The sequence below is a fragment of the Cyanistes caeruleus genome, chromosome 4 (genome assembly GCF_971803275.1).
Source record: "Cyanistes caeruleus chromosome 4, bCyaCae1.hap1.1, whole genome shotgun sequence".
NCBI classification, from domain to species: domain Eukaryota; kingdom Metazoa; phylum Chordata; class Aves; order Passeriformes; family Paridae; genus Cyanistes; species Cyanistes caeruleus.
The window spans coordinates 81,581,758-81,600,841 of record NC_141704.1 but is presented as its reverse complement, the minus strand read 5'-3'; the positions used below and the strand labels follow the sequence as shown (position 1 = coordinate 81,600,841).

The 19,084-nt window shown below is 44.4% G+C and overlaps 1 protein-coding gene across 13 annotated transcripts in view; it reads left to right on the top strand.

The window, feature by feature from the left end:
- The window catches only part of BPGM (bisphosphoglycerate mutase), a 34,524-nt gene extending 16,922 nt beyond the window's left edge, over positions 1 to 17,602 (top strand). For 3 of the 13 annotated variants that reach the window (XM_086886054.1, XM_086886060.1, XM_086886057.1), the window contains 3 exons: positions 2,897 to 2,989; positions 5,342 to 5,997; positions 14,403 to 17,602. In XM_086886054.1, coding sequence (XP_086742180.1) covers positions 5,397 to 5,997; positions 14,403 to 14,581 — 780 coding nt within the window. In that variant the 5' untranslated portion in view covers positions 2,897 to 2,989; positions 5,342 to 5,396 and the 3' untranslated portion in view covers positions 14,582 to 17,602. Of the gene's footprint in view, positions 1 to 634; positions 719 to 949; positions 1,068 to 1,598; positions 1,853 to 1,972; positions 2,611 to 2,896; positions 2,990 to 4,380; positions 4,483 to 5,341; positions 5,998 to 14,402 lie in introns of those variants that run through there. The other 10 variants (XM_086886059.1, XM_086886066.1, XM_086886061.1 and 7 more) reach the window with 10 other exon arrangements.
- The last annotated feature ends 1,482 nt before the right edge of the window (positions 17,603 to 19,084 follow it).

Here is a 19,084-nt window from a genome sequence, read left to right as displayed (position 1 = left end):
CCATGCTAATGAAATGGTCTTGCCTAAAGACTAAAGGAGACAAAAATCTGTATTTAATGGCCATAGAGGTCCTGGATTGTGGCATGGGGTACTGTCTACTCACTCACGACTGCACATTGGCATATAATGTTTCTTTCTGTTAATTGTATTCTTGGTGATTGATGTACAGCCAATGCACATAGTTCTGATATTCAAGAAAAGCTATTTTTCCTTCTATGTCTAGGAACTTTGCTTCTTTTCCTTACAAAGTCAGCCAACCAGTTTGCCTGAAGGCATGGTGACTGCAGGTGTGTGGTCGTGCAGAGGGTGTGGGAGCATTTCTATTCACCAGTTGGAGCTGATCTGGCAAATCAAACCCTTCTACACCAAGAACTTGAGTATTGCTTTGATTACATAGGCTGGACTGGGTTTATACTCTTCTTAGACAAAGCTGATAGGAATGAAAGGTAGTTGTTAAAGTTGGTGGATGAGGTGAAAAGGATTTTATGTGTAACTGTTAAGTACAATGCACAACCAGCAGAAATATTCTGCAGAAGCAGCAGATTTTATTGTGGTTCTGTGGTGGGGTCAGGAATAGCTCTATCAGGGAAGGCATTGAAAGTATTCTCCCTGAGATGCAGAATGCTTTCTACAGCTTCCCAAATGAATGAGGAACAAAGTGCAGTAACCACCAAAGAGATGCAGGACACCAGCAGCCTGGCCACCCTTACCACTGAGGGTAAGCACTTTGCTAGTGCTGTGAACCTAGCAAAGCAGGGTTTCATTTGGATCAGCCTTCTTTCCCACTGACATCTTAGAATCTAATCCCTATAAATGTAAAATTAGACCATTTCTCTTCACAGCACAACAGAGATATTATTTTAATACCTCTGCCCCAAATTTTATTAAATTTAATCATGCCACTTTTTCCTATCAGAATCTGAATCCCCTATCTTTTATTTTCATGCAGTCTTTTTTAACTTATTAAAAAAGGGAAGATCACCTCTATCCCCTGCAGAGAGGATGATAGAATACATTTGGTTTGCATCCAGTTTGGCCCTCTAAGCTTTACCTCGTGGCTGTTCAGGGTAAGCATTTAGAGAAGAAATTATGACTCTGATGGGCTATGAAAGATGTGCTCTGCTTCTTCTTTAAGATAAAATCAGACCTATGGCAATAGAAGCACTAAAGGACACCATCTTCCCCCACCACTTCCCTCTTTTTTCGAACTAGAGCTGCTCCATCCCCTTGTTTTTAATTACTTTATATTTGGATTATAGCCTGTGGGAATGAGGGAGCTAGCTTGATCCTTAGGAAGACGCGCGTCTAATTCTTTTATTCTTTTGGCTATTGATTTCATTATGAGTAATTAGCTTTTGGACCCTTGCTTTTTACCAAAACCAGAAGGTCCTAAAGCGGTTTCGGGAGAAGCTAGAGGTTTGGATGCCTCCGGTCGTGCGTTGGCGCGACCCCGTTTCCCCGCTTCACAAAGCGCCGCCTGCGTGCCCAGAGCCGCGGGGGGAGCCAGCATCTCTGCCGCGATCCCTGGCGGCAGATGAGCCGCTCCGGGAGGCCGGCATTGCCGCGGGAGGGCCGGAGGGAGGAGGGCCGGGACGGCCGCAGCATCCCCGAGCCCCGCCGGGCACGGCAGCGCCGGGCTGTGCGCGGGGCCCGGGGCAGCGCGTCACCGCCCCGCGCCGCGCCCATTGGCTGGCGCCGCTGTCCATCGCGCCGGCCGGCCAATCGGAGCGCGCCTCTCTCGCAATAAGACGCGCGGTCCGCCCCTCGGCCGGCCCGGCGGCGGCTCCGGCGCTCCCCGTGAGGCAGCGCGGCTTCAGCCCGGTAATTCCCGGGAGCATTGCCGGGAGCTCGGGTGGGGAGCGGGGAGCGGGCAGGAGGTGCAGCGGCCCTGAGTTCGGGGGGGGAGCTCCCTCGGTGGGGCTGTTCCGGCGCTCCGGGGAGGGATGGTGGGGCTGTGCCCCGGGGAAGCGGCGGCTTCCCGAGGGGGCGGTGGCTGCGAGGCGCCGCGTGTGTGCCCCGGGGCCGTGCCCGCGGGCCCCGGGCCGTGTTTGTGTTTGTGTGCGGGTCGCCGCCCCGCGCTGGCAGCCGCGGGTGTTTGCGCCTGTCCGGGAGGTGCTGCCCTACTTGCGGCCGAGCCTCCGTGCTCGGGGAGGGCAGGGACACGCAGGTGCTCCGCACAGGGACGCCTTATAAAAGGGATGAGCAGGGGAGCTTGTCCCGGCTGGAGCAGCAACCCTGGAAGTGACCGCCTCTGGTGTTAGACCTTAAAGCTGTGCTTGGCCAAGAGATCCGCCGGTGTAAGATGTTATCCCGAGCACCGTGCGCTGCCCTCCTGTGCTGAGCTGGGGCTCTGGGTTTCTCTTCTATCACAGAAGGAACCACAGAGTGATTTGGGTTGGAAGGGGACCTTAAAGGCCACCTATTTCCACCCCCCGTGCCATGGGCAGGGACACCTTTGGCTAGACCACGTTGCTCAGGACTCCAGCAAGCCTGGCCTTGAACACCTCTAGCGATGGGGCACCTACAGCTTCTATGGATATCATGTTCCAGTGCCTCTGTGCTGGATCCATGTCTGCTCTCTGTATCCTCCGTGGTGTCCAAGAGCTTTTGGTAGATTTCTGCACGCTACAGCTATGTAATTGCAGCCTAAACAAATCTTAGGAAGCAAATGATATCCCGGGGCATGTGGGAGACCAGAAACTTTCCCTTGTTAGAAATGCAGGAGTTGTGCATTGGCATCTCTTTTTGGGAGAAGGCATTTGGTAACTTTCCCAGCCCTTACAAGGGGTGTGTGCTCTATTTTTTTAACAACTTGGAGAGCAAATGGTGGCTGGCATGACCATTTGTACTTGTGGGCTCTTTCTGTGAGCGCTCAGTGTTTATTCTTTCCCTGCAGGTAACCAGCCAAGAGTGTGTGGTGGTCTCTGTATAAAGCAGCTCTTGAGCCTGTATTGGGATTTGTGTAGGTTTTTCCTTTGCCATAGGAAAGGTGAGTAGGATTATTTCCATGTGTTGCTCTAAGGCTTTTGAGTTTAAGTGCTTCCAGAAGTGGACTGATACTTAAACAACTGTTTCAGCTAGCTCTTTCTAAATTTGTTTGAGAATTGTGCTTCTGCCTAATGTTTTATATAAGTGAACTGGAGTTTATGGCACCCAGATGATTTTTGGTCTTTGTGTAACTGTGTTTCTTATACTAGCTAAATTTCTTACTGCTTTTGGCTAAAATGCCAACTGAACTTTGGCAAAGAGGTGCATCATCCCTATTGTTGGGTCTTAATTTGGTTTTGTAGATTATGCAATTTATTCCTGTGGATAATAGAATAAACTAATCTGAATAATGAGGCATCTGCAGAGATAGAGCTTTCTGTGGAGCTGTTTTGTGTAGCAGCTCATGCTGTGAACACAGTGCAATTTTTTTAATTGTATCTCTGGTATGTTGAGTAAGAACCAGTTGCTTTAGGTGGAAATTCTATCAAATACTTGTTTTTGTTACAAGCCCGGATCTTACAGGGTGCAGTTTAGTGTTGGGTCTGAGGTGACATAACATCTGACTCCTAGCAATAGCTGATTTCTTTGCTTAAAGTGCAGCTGATTATCAGGAGTGGAAAAAGTGGACTGTGCAGGCAATTTTGTCTGAGATGTTCCTTGCCCTACACAAATCTCAGCCTGCCTTTGCATGAAATAAAACTTTCTTTTGTATTTCTCGAGTACAACATTTTTTGGTTTGGTATTGTGTGTTAAACAATATTTCCTGATACTCTGTAAAAATCTTAAGTCCTCAAAGGCTTTTTAATCCTGAGCTGTGCCATTAGGCAGAAGTTAGCATTGGGGGGGTTTTGCATAGTGCCTTTGTGTGATGTAAATGCTGTCTTAACATGAGATTAGAGGAGAACTAAGCTGCAAGATCAGATTCCTGAATTTAACTTTTCTAGATGCTTTTTTTTGAAAGTCTGGAAAAATGAATGCTGGTATTGTGCTGGGTGTTTCCCAAAATCTAGAATGCATGGGCCTGTCCCATCCTGCTGATGTAATTCAGGGTCACACTAGGCTTGAATTTGAGATACTTGGAGTGTGATGGAAGCAGCTCCAACTGATTTGAGATGATGGGAGCTCCCTTAAGTGTGTTTCTTATGGAAATAAGCCCAAGGTTGAGTGTGCAGAAATCAGAGCTCAGTCTCCCACTGTCCATGGTTTTGAGAGCACTTCATATTCATCTGAGGTACAGCAGTTCCCCCAGTGCAGAGTTGTGTTTTTATATTTTTCCCCCACTCTGTCCATTCCATCTAACCTGTGTCTCAGGTCAGAGGGATCAGGTGGGGTTTTCAGAGTTGCAGTCCTGTGTTAGATGGACCTTTCAGGCATCCCATCATCTGCCAGCAGATCTTTGACCACCCTGGCAGACCCTTGGATGTGTTGTTAGAATGTATCTGCCGTTGAAGACAATCCAGAGGTGATGCTGCTTGGTCAAGAAAAAAGAGAAAGGTACTGTTTGGCCTTATGAATGTGTAGCTGTCTGACTTAATGAGGACAGCAAATAGGCCTTTTGTGCCCACTCCAAAAGTAGAAACATTAATCCTGGTGCCCATGAATCTGGCATTGTAATTCACAGACGGGAGAGGAAAAATAGACTTGAAAGTCGGGAAGAGGATGGGATAATCTGTGAGGTCGCTTGCAGATTCAGTAAAATGAGGACTCCCTAGTTGAACATTGCATCCCAGAGTATCTGTGTTGTCACTCTTGAGCATGGAGGAGGTGGCCTGGGGAAAAAAATCAAGCATAGACTGGCATAATTAGCAGGACAGGATGGGGATATGAGGAAATTATGCAGAGTGTGATTATGTTGACATCTCCTTTGAGAAAAGCTGATAAGGTTTTGTGTGTTGCCAGTTGCAGTTCTGAGGGCCACAGCTGCTGTCTGTGCCTGCATCCCCTCAGAGCAGTGAGGGTCTGGAGAGCCCTCATGGGCTTGAGCTACATGTGGCACCTCAGAGTCCCCCAGGGAGGGAGGTTGCTGCTCTGGGAGCCTGTGGTACTGAGTTAGGCTCTGTTTAAGCACTTGAGGGAAACCTGTAGGCTGGAGCAGCTTGTACAAATCTGCTCCTAATCAATTGTTTAAGTGGGCTAGTTGCAACAAGCTGGGTGAAGAACGGCGCTTTCCTTCCCACGTGAGGTCTCTCGGTTTGGAATTCCTCCCACTCTCAATTGTAAAATCATACTCAGCAGACACTTGTTTTGTTGGTTGTTTTGATTCTGATAGTTGTTTACTTTTCACTGCCGTTTTGCTACTTGTAACGCGTTATCTGTGGGATGTTTGATGTGTCTCTCTCATGTCTTTGTCCAGATGTATCGTTATTAGATGCCAGACCAGCTGCCATCTGTGCTAAGCTGCAACCAAAATGGCAAAGTATAGGCTTGTTCTCCTAAGACATGGGGAAGGAGCCTGGACCAAGGAGAATCGCTTCTGCAGCTGGGTGGACCAGAAGCTGAGCAGTGATGGGATAAAGGAAGCTCAGAACTGTGGCAAACACCTCAAAGCGCTGGGCTTCGAGTTCGACCTCGTCTTCACCTCAGTGCTGAGCCGCTCCATCCAGACTGCCTGGCTGATCCTGGAAGAGATGGGCCAGGAGTGGGTCCCCATCCAGAGCTCCTGGCGGCTGAATGAGCGTCACTATGGAGCTCTGATCGGGCTTAACAGAGCAGAGATGGCTCTGAACCACGGGGAGGAGCAAGTGAAAATCTGGAGAAGAAGCTACGATGTTACTCCACCTCCCATCTCTGAATCTCACCCCTACTACGCAGAGATATACAACGACCGCCGCTATAAATGCGGTGATGTCTCTCAGGAGAATCTCCCAAAGGCTGAAAGTCTCAAAGATGTGCTTGATAGACTCCTTCCCTATTGGAATGAAAAGATAGTGCCAGAACTGAAAAGTGGCAAAATGATTCTTATCTCTGCTCATGGCAACAGCAGCAGGGCATTGCTGAAGCATGTGGAAGGTAAGGCCATTTGTTTTAGCCTTCCCCTCTCCTCCTTACTCAACAGCTTGGAGCTTTATATCTTGCTCTGTAGTGTATATTACTTACCTGAGCAATGTCTGTGATCTCCAAGGAGGAAGTAGGAGGTTGGTCAAGGAAACAAACTGGGACATGTGGAAAGGTGAGAGAATTAGTTATGTTCCTGTAGTTAAAGAAAGGGCCAGATGCTTTCATTCTATTTCTCATTGTTCATTTAAAACTACTGTATTCAAACAAACTTTGTGGTTGGTTTAGATACACAAAAACTCTGCAGGCTGACATTATTTTTGGGTTCTTTTTCAGCTGCTTTTTCAGGTCTGTGATAATCATCTCTTAATTAAAAAAAACATTGCTGTAACACAGCAGAATAAAAGGGCTTGGGTTGTGGGAGATGTTCCTGTTACTCTGATTGGTCACCTTGATAATTTTTTATTTAAAATTTATGTGACAGGGAGTAGGCACTTGCTAAAGCTTGTGCAAGTACTGCACCATATCCCAGTATAGAAAATGCATCCCAATAAACAGCCAAACTGGTAGCTTAGCAAGGCTGTTGATTTACCACAGAATGGTTTGTGTTGGGAAATATCTTTTAAAGGCCATCTAGTCCAGTCCCTGTGCAATAAGCAGGGACATCTTCAACTAGATTAAGAGTCTGTTAAGAGTTGTTCAACTGTTAAGAGTCCTGTTCCACCTGGCCTTGAATGTTTCCAGGAATGGGATATCTGCTGCCTCTTTGGCCAACATGTTCCAGTGTCTTACCAGCCTCATCATAGGAATTTCCTTCCTTGTATCTAGTCTGAAACTATCTTCTTGTAGTTTAAAGCCATTACCCCTTGTCCTATTGCAACAGACCCTGCTAAAAAGTCTGTTTCCATCTTTCTTAGAGGCCCTCTGGAACCTTCTTTCCTCCAAGCTGAACAGCCCCAACTCAGTCTTTCCTAACAGATGTGCTCCATCCCTGTGTTCATTTTTGTGGCCCTTCTCTGATCCTGCTCCAACAAGTCTTAACCTTGACTGGAAATCCCAGAACTGGTCTTGAAAAGGACTTATTTGTGACTTTATGATAAAAAACATCCTTTTCATTGTTAGAGTCTTCCCTCCCTTCCTCTTTCATCTCTTGACTTTTAGGTCATCCTAAACTGGAAGTTGAACTATATTAATTTCTTCGTGGGTAGAGCAGAATTTAGTGATTTTATATATGTGTGAATGCAGCCTAGTACAGTTGTAGTTACAAATATGCACAGACTGGATTGTGTCCACTCAGTTTTGTGTTAAAGTTATAAAATCCTCTGTTCTGTGGCTCTGCCTGCTGAGTACTTTTTGCATTTGGCCATGCTGGAACTGTCAGGAGTCTGAAGCCTGTGAAATGTACAGGTACAAAGGGCTTCTGGAAGTAGAGAGGCTGTGAATCCTGGGCTGCTGATCCCTGCTTGGATGAAGGAGGAAGGGCTGGTTCAGTCAGTTCCATGATGTGGTCAGAGTGGTTGTCCACACTGTGTAAAGTGATCAAGGGAAAAGGGGAAGAGTGATCTGCAGCTGTGGTGACTCCCCTGCCTCCCAAGAGCTGAACCAGCTCTGTGAAACCATGCTGGCCAAGCCCTTTGTGGGTGAAATGGTGACAGCTGAGTGTAGCTTCCTGCAGAGATCCTTCCTTGTGCAGGCCTGCAAACAGGGGCTGGCAGCATCAGGGACTGGCAAGGGCTGCTTTGGAGTTAGCATGGCTGGATTTCTTGCTTCACTGAGATCAGAGAGGAGCAGTGCTGCAGAACTTTTCTTTTGGGACAGTTGCTAACTCTGTGTAACTCTTCCAGGAGTGCCCATACTCCAAGTATAATAAACCTATGCTTTGTCTTGCAGTACACCTTCACCCTCCCAGCATATGCTTACATAGGGAAATGTGAGCAATCCCTGGCAGAGATCTGGTTCTGGTGGCCATTTGTGAGCTACCCCACACAGGAACAACTGGCAGGTACTTGCTGGCTCTCCTGCCCTCTATGTGGTGGAGATTGGATTTCTGAAGAGCTTGCCTGAAGGGTAGCATGGACAGAGCTTTGAGACCCCATGGTATTACAATCTGCCTTTGTTGTTTTGTTTTTGTTGCTTTTTGTTTTTTCCTTTGGCCTAAAACTAGCTGGATCTATGAGGTTCCTTGTCTGCATTGCTGACTGTCTCTCCCTTTCTCTCCTGAAAGGCTGTGAGTTGCACTGGAACCCTGCTAGAGTTGGACTTGATTCAACAGTGCTTAAACTCTGCCATACTTAAACTGTATTTATAGCACCCACTGTGAAATGGGCTGTGTTTTTTGTGGATTTTTCTTTTTTATAAGCTTAGTGTGTTCTGCACTTGAAGGGAGTTTTCTAAGCCTCTCCAGTTTCGCTTTTTTTCCTTTTTTAATTTTTTTTTTTTTTTTTTGCATTTTGAAAACTGGGTTCCAAATGCCTCAAGCAGCAATCTTGCACAGCTGCTTGGATGTCTTAGTCATGATGTTAACTTGGTCTTGGAAGATGTAGCTCAAACTTTAAATGGCAGGAAATAGGAATGTTTTCATTCAGTTGGATCTGATGAAACAAATCTAATTGTTTCAGTGTCAATTTGAGATTTTTTTCATAAAAGACTACAGACTATCCCTTGAAGTTATTATTTCAAGGAGGTGTTTTCTTGAAACAGGACTGCAATTCTCTGAATCTGTGCTGTCCTTGTTCTGAGTAATTGGTAAAGAGCTGGACATGTAGTTCTGCTTTCTACTTGCATGCAATCATTGGAGTGACAGATTCAGACTGAAAAGGCTTTGATTGTGGGTTTGGGTTTTGTTCTTGTGTTCTCCTTTTACTGTGTGGACCTCATTAAGGTGTATGGAATGCTTGTAGAATCTGTCATGCTAAATGAACATCCTGGATGCACAGGATCTATTTGCAGGTGTTTTTTCTCAACTCTTTGGGGGAAGACAGTTTTCTCTTTATCTAATAACCAGTGCTTCATATTGGAGCCCTCTTGACAGCATCCCTTTATGAAGACATTGATACTTACACAAGTAATACTTGTGACCACTTTGCCCTGTTTCTGTTGAAGTGCTTCCACAGCATCAGGAATATCTCTCCAACATTATCCCCAAGCAGTCTGGGGTTAGGGGAGCTCTTGGGAGGGGATGTAGCCAGGAGAGCTGACCCAAATTGACTAAAGGGATGTTTATTCCTTACCCCATATGTTGTCTGCTCAGCAATAAAAGCTAAGAGAAAGGAGGAAGGGCATTTGTAATGACATTGGAGCAATAGCTCTGCATATTGGAGCCTTGATTAGTGGGAACTGACTGGATTGCCTGCTGATGGGAAGTAGAGAATAAATCCTTTGTTTTTCTTTGCTTCTGTGCTTGGCCTCTACTTTTGCTTCTGTAAACTGCCTTTATCTTGGCCCACAAGTTATTTTTGCATCTTTTCTCCCCAGCCATTGTGCTGAGGATGGGAGTTCCTTCTTGGTGCCCCCATCCACTAAAGCCTGGCTGTGCAAACCTAATACAGACAAAGTCTTGGCAGATGTGAGTGAAACAAATGTAAATGATGTGCACCATGGTTGTAGCCCACACATCTTTCTTTCCTTAAAATTTGCACAGCAAGTTGACATTCTGTCAAGATCAAAAGCCAGATTCTAACACTCTGCTAGTTTCCCTCCTCTGCCCTGTTGAAGTTAGATCTTCTGTCAGCCTGAAGGGAGGGCAGAAAGTGGCTCTGAATATTTACCTTACTAGGCTAAAGCTTTAGTATTTTCATTAAGCATGTGGGAAGGATGCTATGACCTGATTTGGAACTCAATTACAATGCACCAGTATTTAACAAGCTTTTGTGGCTGAATTTATGCATTTGATCATGTGTATGATCTTTTATTGGATGAATCACCCAGCCTCAAGTGCAGTTGACATGCAGAAAGGAGACCTGTTGTTATTCTCAATAGCTCTCGTGGGTTTGGGGTTCCTCTGACCATAGGAATAGAAGGGAGGAACATGGTAAAAACAGGTGAGAGGGAAGGGGAATCTGAGCCAGCCTCTGTGAAAGTGCTGTAGGTGCTCAAAATCAGTGGGGTTTGTCTCTGTAGGACTTTGCAAGCTACAAATACTTCTAAATACTCCATGGGCAACCACATAAAGGTGAAGCTTTAAGCTTGCCTGGAGATACTTCCAGTTTGTGTGTTTGGTTACCCAGTTTGGTTAAATGGAGGATAAGTGAGCTGGGGAAGAATTTTGAATGTAATTTTGAAAAGTCTCTTATTATAATAAGTGCTGTACCAAATTACTGTAGAGTTCCTGTACCTGCTTCCTGTTGTACAGGTGAGGAACAGTGTTCTCAGGGCACAGCATGGCAGATGTTCACTTGAGGAGTGCAGTTGTGTGCTGAACATTTTATCTGAGCTCCTGAGGAAGTCATCCTGAGTACTTCAGTAATGTCTGTGGGTTCTCAGGACTATAAGTAGGGAGGAGCTGGGTTTTAAACCCTCTTGGGCAAAGACTGCTTCCAGCAGCATGTTAGAATCTGAAACACAGAGTGTGTGCAGTTTGGTTTTGGTACTTAGCTCTGAGATCCAGAAAAACATTGAATTTCATATAACATGAAATTTATGAGCATGTTTTCATAGTGATACATGAAAACAACTGTTAAAGTTATATAGAAAAGCTAAAAGTGAGTGTAAATTAGAGAGTTGTCTTAAGTCACTGAGTGAAAAAGTTAGTTTAGAGTTTAAAATAGTTTAGAGAGCAGAAGGCAAGAGGGAGGATTTAGAATGTTGTCTCTTTTCCTTCTTCATTTTCTTCTAAAAGTTTTTGGGTAATAGTAAGTGATGGGCTAGAAAATGCCACAGTGCAGCACACAGGTGATGGTTCATTGGGTCATAAAGAAAAATAATATATGTGTCTATTGTTATTTGGATAAGAATGAGTATAAAGATAAAAAAACTGCATAGTTCAGGGCCATTTTGTGCTTTCAAAGCCAAAGTGAGCCACAAGGTCATTTTGTACTATCAAAACAAAATGAGCCAGGTTGTGGTGAATTGAACTTGTGCAGATAGTCTAGTGAGACTTACCAAGTTTTGTAATAACATCCTAGTAAACATGAGAAACAAGATCCTGACAAGCTTGGGAGTTTTCTTCAAACCCAGAGAACTGAGATAAACTCAGTTTTACTCCCTTCTTGTGAGGGAGTATCCCAAAGGAGCTCAGCCCAAAGGGGACTGAGAAATCCAAGAGTGAAAAGAAGTGCAGAAGAAGCACAGCAGTAGAATCAAGAGAGAAAAAAGAAACAAAAAGAATTTTTAAAAAGTTACAGCAGCACAGTACTTCAGCAGTGCTTTGGTATTAAACTGGAGGGAAGAGTGTTGCTTCTTCAGTGGTCTTATTTACCAGTGCACCTTGTAGTCAGCACTTGAGATCTTGCCCTGATTTCACCCTTCCCTGTGCCATGGGCTGGCTGGGGGCACAGTCCAGCAGGAAAAGGTCAGCTGGTTACAGTTACAGCACATGGAGTAACTGGATAGCAGTCAGCTCTCACTGCAGCCACCAGCACTGCAAGGAGTGCTCCCTGTGTGTAAAAGTGTTCAGCTTTTTCCCAGGATTAGGATTGATGAGCACAGAAACAGCTTTTTGGATTTAGGATGTTGATTTTTCTTACCTATATTACGTTTTTACAGACAGTAGGCACTTCTACACTAACCTAACAAGCTACAAATGGCAACCTAGGGGCTCTGTCTACAAGGCTTTTTAAGCATAAACTATCCAATTATCCAATGCCAGCTAATTTATTTTTACTTTTAGCCCAATAAACAAACACCTGTGTTCCACACTTCTCTATCCAATCACCCAACACCACCCAAAACCATGAAGAAAAGAGAAAGGCAAAGACAAACCAATGCCCTAGAACATCCATCTTGTCTGTCATTCACTACTTTTATCTCAAACTCTAAATTTTTCACCCAGTGACTTAACATAATTCTGTCTAACTCACATATTCACTTTCCCAGCTTCTCCACTCAGTTTTAGAAGCCTTCTCCATGGTCTTAAATTAAACCCAGTGTTCTCTTGAGTGCCTGAGCCTGTCAGCACAGCTACAGGGACATTTTCTGTGTGTGGCACTCCAACACCTGGCTGGGGAGTGTTCTGGTGAGCTCTCCCTGCAACCAAAGAGCTTGTGTGACCAGCTTGCTCAGCTTCTTGCTTCCTGAGGAACAGAAATACTGCACACAGCAACAGGACACTGCTGTTTCTTTAGGATTTTCTTCTGATTTCAGCTTGTGTTTCCAGACTTCTGGCTGTGGGGCAGCACTTGAGTATGAGGAAAAGTCCTGAGGAGAAAACCATCATGTTTGCTGCTGTGTGTTTATCCTAGACTGCACTGTTTTGCTTTATAAATTGATACTAGTTGACATTGTGGTCACTTTGTGTTCTGTAAAAACAGTAAAATGCATTTCTGAATCCATGTAGCTACAGCTAGTTTTGTTTAATCCATCTCCAGAGGAAACTTTTAAATATCATGTCTCCTGACCACATTATGTGGTTTGCCTAAACTCTCCTGCATGACTTCATCTGTTTTGTGTGTGTATGAATGGTTTAGTCTGGGAGACTGAACTTAGGAGGTGGTCAGAACACTTCCTAGATATAGATTCTCTGGGAATATACATGCTGATGTGGGTGTTGTTGAAGTCCAATGCTTAAGAATCCTTGAAATAAGAGCTCAGGCAGCTTGGCTGCTTGTTTTGCAAACAAAATCCTTGAGAACAGTGCTCGTGACTGGTGAATGGATGTAGTATTTTTCTCATTCATTTCTGTGCCATTTTTAAATTTTAGATATTCTTTGAGGTTTTTTCCCCTGTAGGTCTGGTACTGTGGCCTACACCAGATAAATTGCTGTCCCTTGTGTGCAAGAATTGCTTAAGCTGAGTGTGACTTCAGTGGACTGATGCTCAGTATGTAACAAGGTGTAAGTTTTTTGTAAAGGCTGGTGCCCTTCTGAAACAGGGCTCACCCAAGTGCTGAGCATAAACCAAGAACAGGTCACTGCGAAAGTTGGGTGCTGGTGCAGTCTCTGGGCAGGGGCACATGATCCTCACCTCATGAACAGTTCTGTTTTTTTCTGAACTGTTGTCACCCCAACACTTGAGTTTCTTTACTCACGTGTGTTTTCCTGTTAATATGATGGCTCTGCTTTTCTGCTTAATGTGAAAATCTCTGGTAAATTTACACCCCTGTGTTCTGAGGACCATCTGTTTTGACAGCTGCTCCAGGAGAATGTTTGCTTGGTGCACCTTGGTGTAGTTCATACGGTGTCATCATTTTAGAAGCTTGGTCAAAGTGAATTTTCCAAGTGAATTACTCAAAGCTGTGCCCTGCTGCACAACAGCAGGCTGCTGCTGGGACCTCAGTGCTTCTGAAAAGGGGTGGGAAAGGGAAATCTTGACATTCCCAATAACACTAACTTGCTTTTGCCTGATTTGTTTGAGGGTTGATGTCTTTGCAGTCACTGCTTTCAGTGCAACTATTTAGAACTTGTGTGGAAACTTTACTAGGATGTTTGGTCTTGAAATTTACTTGGCACCTTTGGTCTTGAAATTTACTTTGTGTTCTTGGATGTGCATTTGATAGAAAAACAACCTGCAATTTCACTGAGATGAGAGCCCAGAATATTTTAATTACACAACTGTGTAAAATAAACTTTGTTTCCAGTACACACGTGTACACATTCCTTTAGTTAAGTGGAAAAAAGCACAAGTTGGCTTTTCTGCCTCCTTTTTCTTCCCCTCATTTGAAAGTGGAAATGAATATCCTCTATGTGGTAATTCTGAGAATGCTGTGGACCCTGCTATAAACTTGCTTGTGAGAAATCAGGTGTGGGCAAAGAGTGATTCTCACATAAGAAGAATTAAATACTGATTTTTATGACAGTTTGTGTGATAAGAGCTGCCCAGAAAATTTAAGAGAAAAATTAACCTTGTTGTCCTGCCTTTTTAAGGAGTGTGTATTGGCTGTGTGGCAGAGGTTGTTTCATGTTGGAGTAGCACATGTGGACTCTCATCTTCTTTTGTGATGTGTGAGCTGGGAAATTATAGAGGGGAACCTATTGTACTCCATGTCCTGTACTGAAGGAACAGTCTCCAGGGCAATCTCTTCCTGTTTATTTCACACGTGTAGGCTGAAAAAGTGAAGGAACTGTCTTCACCTTGGTGGGAATTCTGTCCTTCAGCTGTTCCTAAAGCACTTCCCAAGCTGTGGCCCAGCTGGGAATTGACCCTTGAGTGGCTGCTGGTGTTGATGGGGGCAGGAAGTTGTCCTTGACTGTTGTAAGACCAGGAAACCTCAGAAATAGGCATTGAGGAAGCTAAAGGTGTAACTCTGTTCCTTTTTCCTTTGGCAGGCATCTCCGATGAGGACATCATCAACGTCACCCTCCCCACTGGTGTACCCATACTTCTTGAACTTGATGAGAATTTGCACCCTCTGGGCCCTCACCAGTTTCTGGGTGATCAAGAAGCTATCCAAGCTGCCATCAAAAAAGTGGAAGATCAAGGGAAAGTAAAAGCTGCTGAGAAGTAAAATCCTACTCTCTATCACAGCTGTGTTCAGTATGGTAGTAAGTGAGGGTGTGTGTATGACTGCTAGTTTGTGCTGTGTGAATGTCTCAATTTCAAGCACTAAATAATTGGAAGGGACAATTGTTGAGTCTCAGGTTGGTAGTTTAACCCTCTGCCTTTTCAAGAACTGGAATTTAGATTGCAGCGTGAGGTTTTCGATACTGGAAAAGGAAGAGATGATTCAGGTAATGAAAACTTGCAGGGCAGTCTGCCCCAGATCCACCACTGAGGATGGTCCAGTAGAGAAATAAAGGGATGTGTTCTTGGTGTCTACCAACAATCAATCCTCATCTGTTAAGGAGAGAAGCACCAGCTTACTGGACTAATTAAAGTCCAGGATGTTACAGGCACTAAAACTGTCACTGATAAAATGGAACCAGGTAACTCTGTTATCAAATATGATTTTTCTGTGTCACAACAGCTGTGTCAATTTGTTCTCAATGGATTTCCTTCAGTCTTTCAGAATGCTTCCAGCTGGAAAACTCTCTGCCTTTGTTATTCTGAGTCTTCTGTGGCCAGTTCACGGTCCAGAGAATTTTGTAGAGATGTTCTGACTATTAGAGTTTACACTTTATTCAGTTTTTAAGGAATCCAGATGGAATCCCTTTTCCTCCACCATCTTTGCAAAGCCAAGCATCACTGCATTTTGCTGGATTGCAGTAATAGGATTTGAGTCAGACTTTAATCCACAAAAGAAGCACAAAGGTTTTCTGCTTTGTTTATCATGTAGCTCCTAGTGAGGGACCTGAATAACTTTGAAAGACTTTGGTAAGATATACTAGAGGTTTGATCACCCCTTTGTCGAGTTGATAAATAATTCCTGCTCACCTCAGCAAAAGTGACCTAGGGAAAAACCCCTCTAAGCTTTCCTGAGTTGCAAAGGTATCTTGATAAATGTGTGCCACAGTAACATTAGTGTGGCATTATCTGTATCAAATTCTCTGAAGGGCTGGAATTGATGCACGAAGCATGTCACAAGTGTTGCTGGGTGCAGCTCGTTCAGCCATCCTGCTGGTAAGGAAGGATATTCTGCCATGCCTGAAGGTGGTCCCCTGTAAACCTCTCCTCACAATTGTAGCTTGATTCCTGCAGAGTGTGGCCTTGCTGTTGTTTGGCACTGGATTTGACCAGTTCATCTTGTGGTTGGGTGCAGTGTATCAGGTGTGGCAGCCTGGTGTTCTTTTTATCTACACAGGCACCAGAGTAATTCCACTTTTGAAGACTTGCTCTTAATCTTACCTGCAAATATGGAACTGTTAAAAAGTTTATATCTGACCCACTGTCTCAACACCTGAGCATCTGATTCTGACCTTGGATATCAACATGGGTGACACCTGTGCTGCTTGAGCTGAATGTGTTCTCAGCATGGCCCAGCTACAAATCTCAATGTTGATGAGCATTTCCTTGATGTGACGCTAAAGTTCTAAAATCCATGGGGAGCTGCTGCTGCAGCAGTGAGCAGCTCTGTAGCTTGCTTTGTAAGTGTGAGAGGATGTTTTTTCCTTTGAGGAGAGCAGTGTGACAGTGTGATGTGCCTCTGACAGTCTTGCTGACGTGTGGAGCAAGGCTTTGCAGGTCTGATGCCAGCTCACATTAGAGTAGCACGTACTCCATAACAGACTTCTTGCTAGAAGGTAGTTTCTCATGCATGAATGGTGCTTGGGCTCCTCTTTGGTTTTGTTTTTGTAGCCCTTGCAGTAGGAACAAAGCTACATAAAGCTGGTAGGTTTCCTCTTTCTTTGTACAAGAGATATTTCAGTGTTTTTTGGTTGTTTTGGCTTTTTTTCCTCTGAAATGCTATTGGCAGCTTCTCTGCTACTTAATTTTGATACTGACTTAGTTTCTGGGGTTTTAGTTTCTGTGCTTAGTGTAACTCTGAATTTTAGTTGGTAGTTTACAAGTGAGTGTCACAGCATTAGATTGCTGATCTTCATCAGTAAACATTCACCTGTGGAAACCCTGAGAAGGCTCACTGGCACTCAGGTGAATAAACTCTTCCCCAAACATTAAATAACGTGTGAAGCTTAATATCAAGTAAATGTTACTGTGGACTTTAAACCAGACTAGCAGAGCCACCTGTTGCCAGTGGGAACTGGATGCATCCAGGTGTGTGAGCACCCAGGCCACGTCCATATCCCTTTGGCATTGTGCAGTTGTAATGTGGAACTTCTTCAGGATGTGACACACAGCTGGAATATGCTTGGAAATGAACCCAGCTGAATCTTTCTTCCCCTTGTCTCAGAGAACCCATGAGCTCTTCTGTGGGCAAGGAGGAGAATAGAAAAGTGGGTGAGGGAATTTAGGGAGCATCAGTTGCAGCTGAATGGATGGAATTGACTGAAATCATCCTTTGAGTCATGGACCAGGAAGAGGAGAACACAAGTGTGATGTTTTCAGGAGGTGCTGTGTGAGATGAGAACAGTGACAGTGCTCTGGGAAGTTTGACTTTGTTTGCTTGGATTGTGGCTCCAAAGTGATGGCAGGATTTTATGTGCACATCTGGCAGCAATAACGCCCCACAAAAGTATCAAGTGGAACCAACTGGGGATTTCACTGTGCTCTTTAAGATTATTTTAATGCCTTGCAATTCTGAGTAACCTTTTAAACTAAATTAATAAACCTTTAATTAAAATCCTGATTCAGAAACCATGTCTGTTGAAGAACAGAAACCAAATTCCATCAACAGTGGCATAAGGATTTCTGATCTTCAGGCATAGCTGCATCAAGAAGGAGAAATGAGAATCTTCCTTTAGAGATCAGTGGTTGGGAAGCATTTTTCCCTGTGTTTGAGTGTGCCTCAAAGTCCTGTAAGGTTAAATGGTGTTTTTACAGTTAACATAATGGATGTGGTTGATTTGGTTTGTTTATGCATTTTTAACTTGTGGTTCAGTAGCAGTAATAGCTCTAGATCCTCTTGAAAACCTTTGTAAATATGGTGGAGCTGGCAGGTTCTTTATAACTCAATAAATCATCTAAAATAAAATTTAATTTGGCTTCAGTCTTTTTTTCCTTCTACTCCTAACCCGTTTGTTTCCTTTTCAGGGCTGATAAGTAAATAAAACTGACCTTCAGGGTTCCAAAACTACTCAAGCAGTTGTTTATCACACATCATGCAGTCAGTTGGGTTAAAATAGTGCTGGAGCCAACACTTCCAAGGTGTTTACATGGAAAGAAGTGTTGGAGGGAGTACATACCCCTTCAAAACTATGGGGACATTTACTTGGGAACAAGGAACTTTAGTTCCACAAGAGTGGATCTAAACAAATGCTTACCAATTCCCATGCTTGCTTTTCCTTTTAGTAAGAGGCATTACTTTTTGATGGTGTGTCTCCAAAGCACTTTGATGCCAAGCAAAGTTGGAGCTCCAGTGACAGCCACATGGAACTGCAAACCTGCTGAGGGCTGCTTCTTATTGCTGACCTTCACACAGAAAGCCTTGAGTGCTGGGAGGATGGGAGGCAGTATAAAAGTCCTAAAAAGAGTTGAACATTCAGCTAGAAGTGAGGAAGACACAGCTGTGGGGCTTAAACAAAAGCATACTAAAGAAACAGACCTTTTTAAAACTTGGTTTTGTTTTGAGATTGAGTGGGGAATGGAACAGATCTGAGTTTATCATTTTGCAGTTAATGTGGCACTGCTGTCAGCCAATTCCAAACTGTACTGGTATTTTAAGGTGTATTCCCTCCCTTTCCCCCAGTCTGTACTTTACTTTAGTAACACCTCAGCCTATTCCAGAGCAGTGTCCACTGTTTCCTTTGTTGAAAAGACCATCTGAAGACCAGCTTGGTTTCAGTCTGTCATACCTTTGTGCCAAGGACTTTGCTATGAACCTGCTCTTCACAGCCTGAGGAGACACTGACTCTACCTAGTCACATATGCAAAATTTCAACTTTGCTTTTCTTCTTCCTTTTAGTTTTGTTTTTTCTTTTTCTTCCTTTTAGTTTGTGGAGAGTGCTCATTCTCAAAGTTCACCATAAAGGACATTTGCCTTGTCTGTCTTCTCTGCTGGCCTCAGCATCTCCTCAGCCTTAAATTCCCCATGGGCAGGAGAGGAAGTTGATGTGACAGCTCTGGTGCTCAAGGAAGCACTCTGAATCAGAACTCTGGTGAGAACTGACTGATGATACAAGCAGAAGGGTTTGGAAGAGCTGTGAGAGCAGGTGTTGCTGCCTCTGCCCTCTGTTGCAGTGGCCAGAGGTTCTGGGGGTGGGTGGATATAAGAGAGAACTTCAGCTCAGCACAGAGAGCAGGATGGCTGTGGCATGGCACTCTTCCCACTGCCTTACTCCTTGTTTCTCAGCAGCCAGGCCTCCTTGGGGCCATTCCAGCAGAATTTAGCAGCCAGGTCGTGTCCCCATGCTACAGAAAAAAGGGGGAGCAGGGGAAGAGTCTCCCTGTTCTTGCCATTCCCATTATGCTGACAGAGCAGGGGAGGGCAGCACACACCAGACTATGGCTGCTGCTG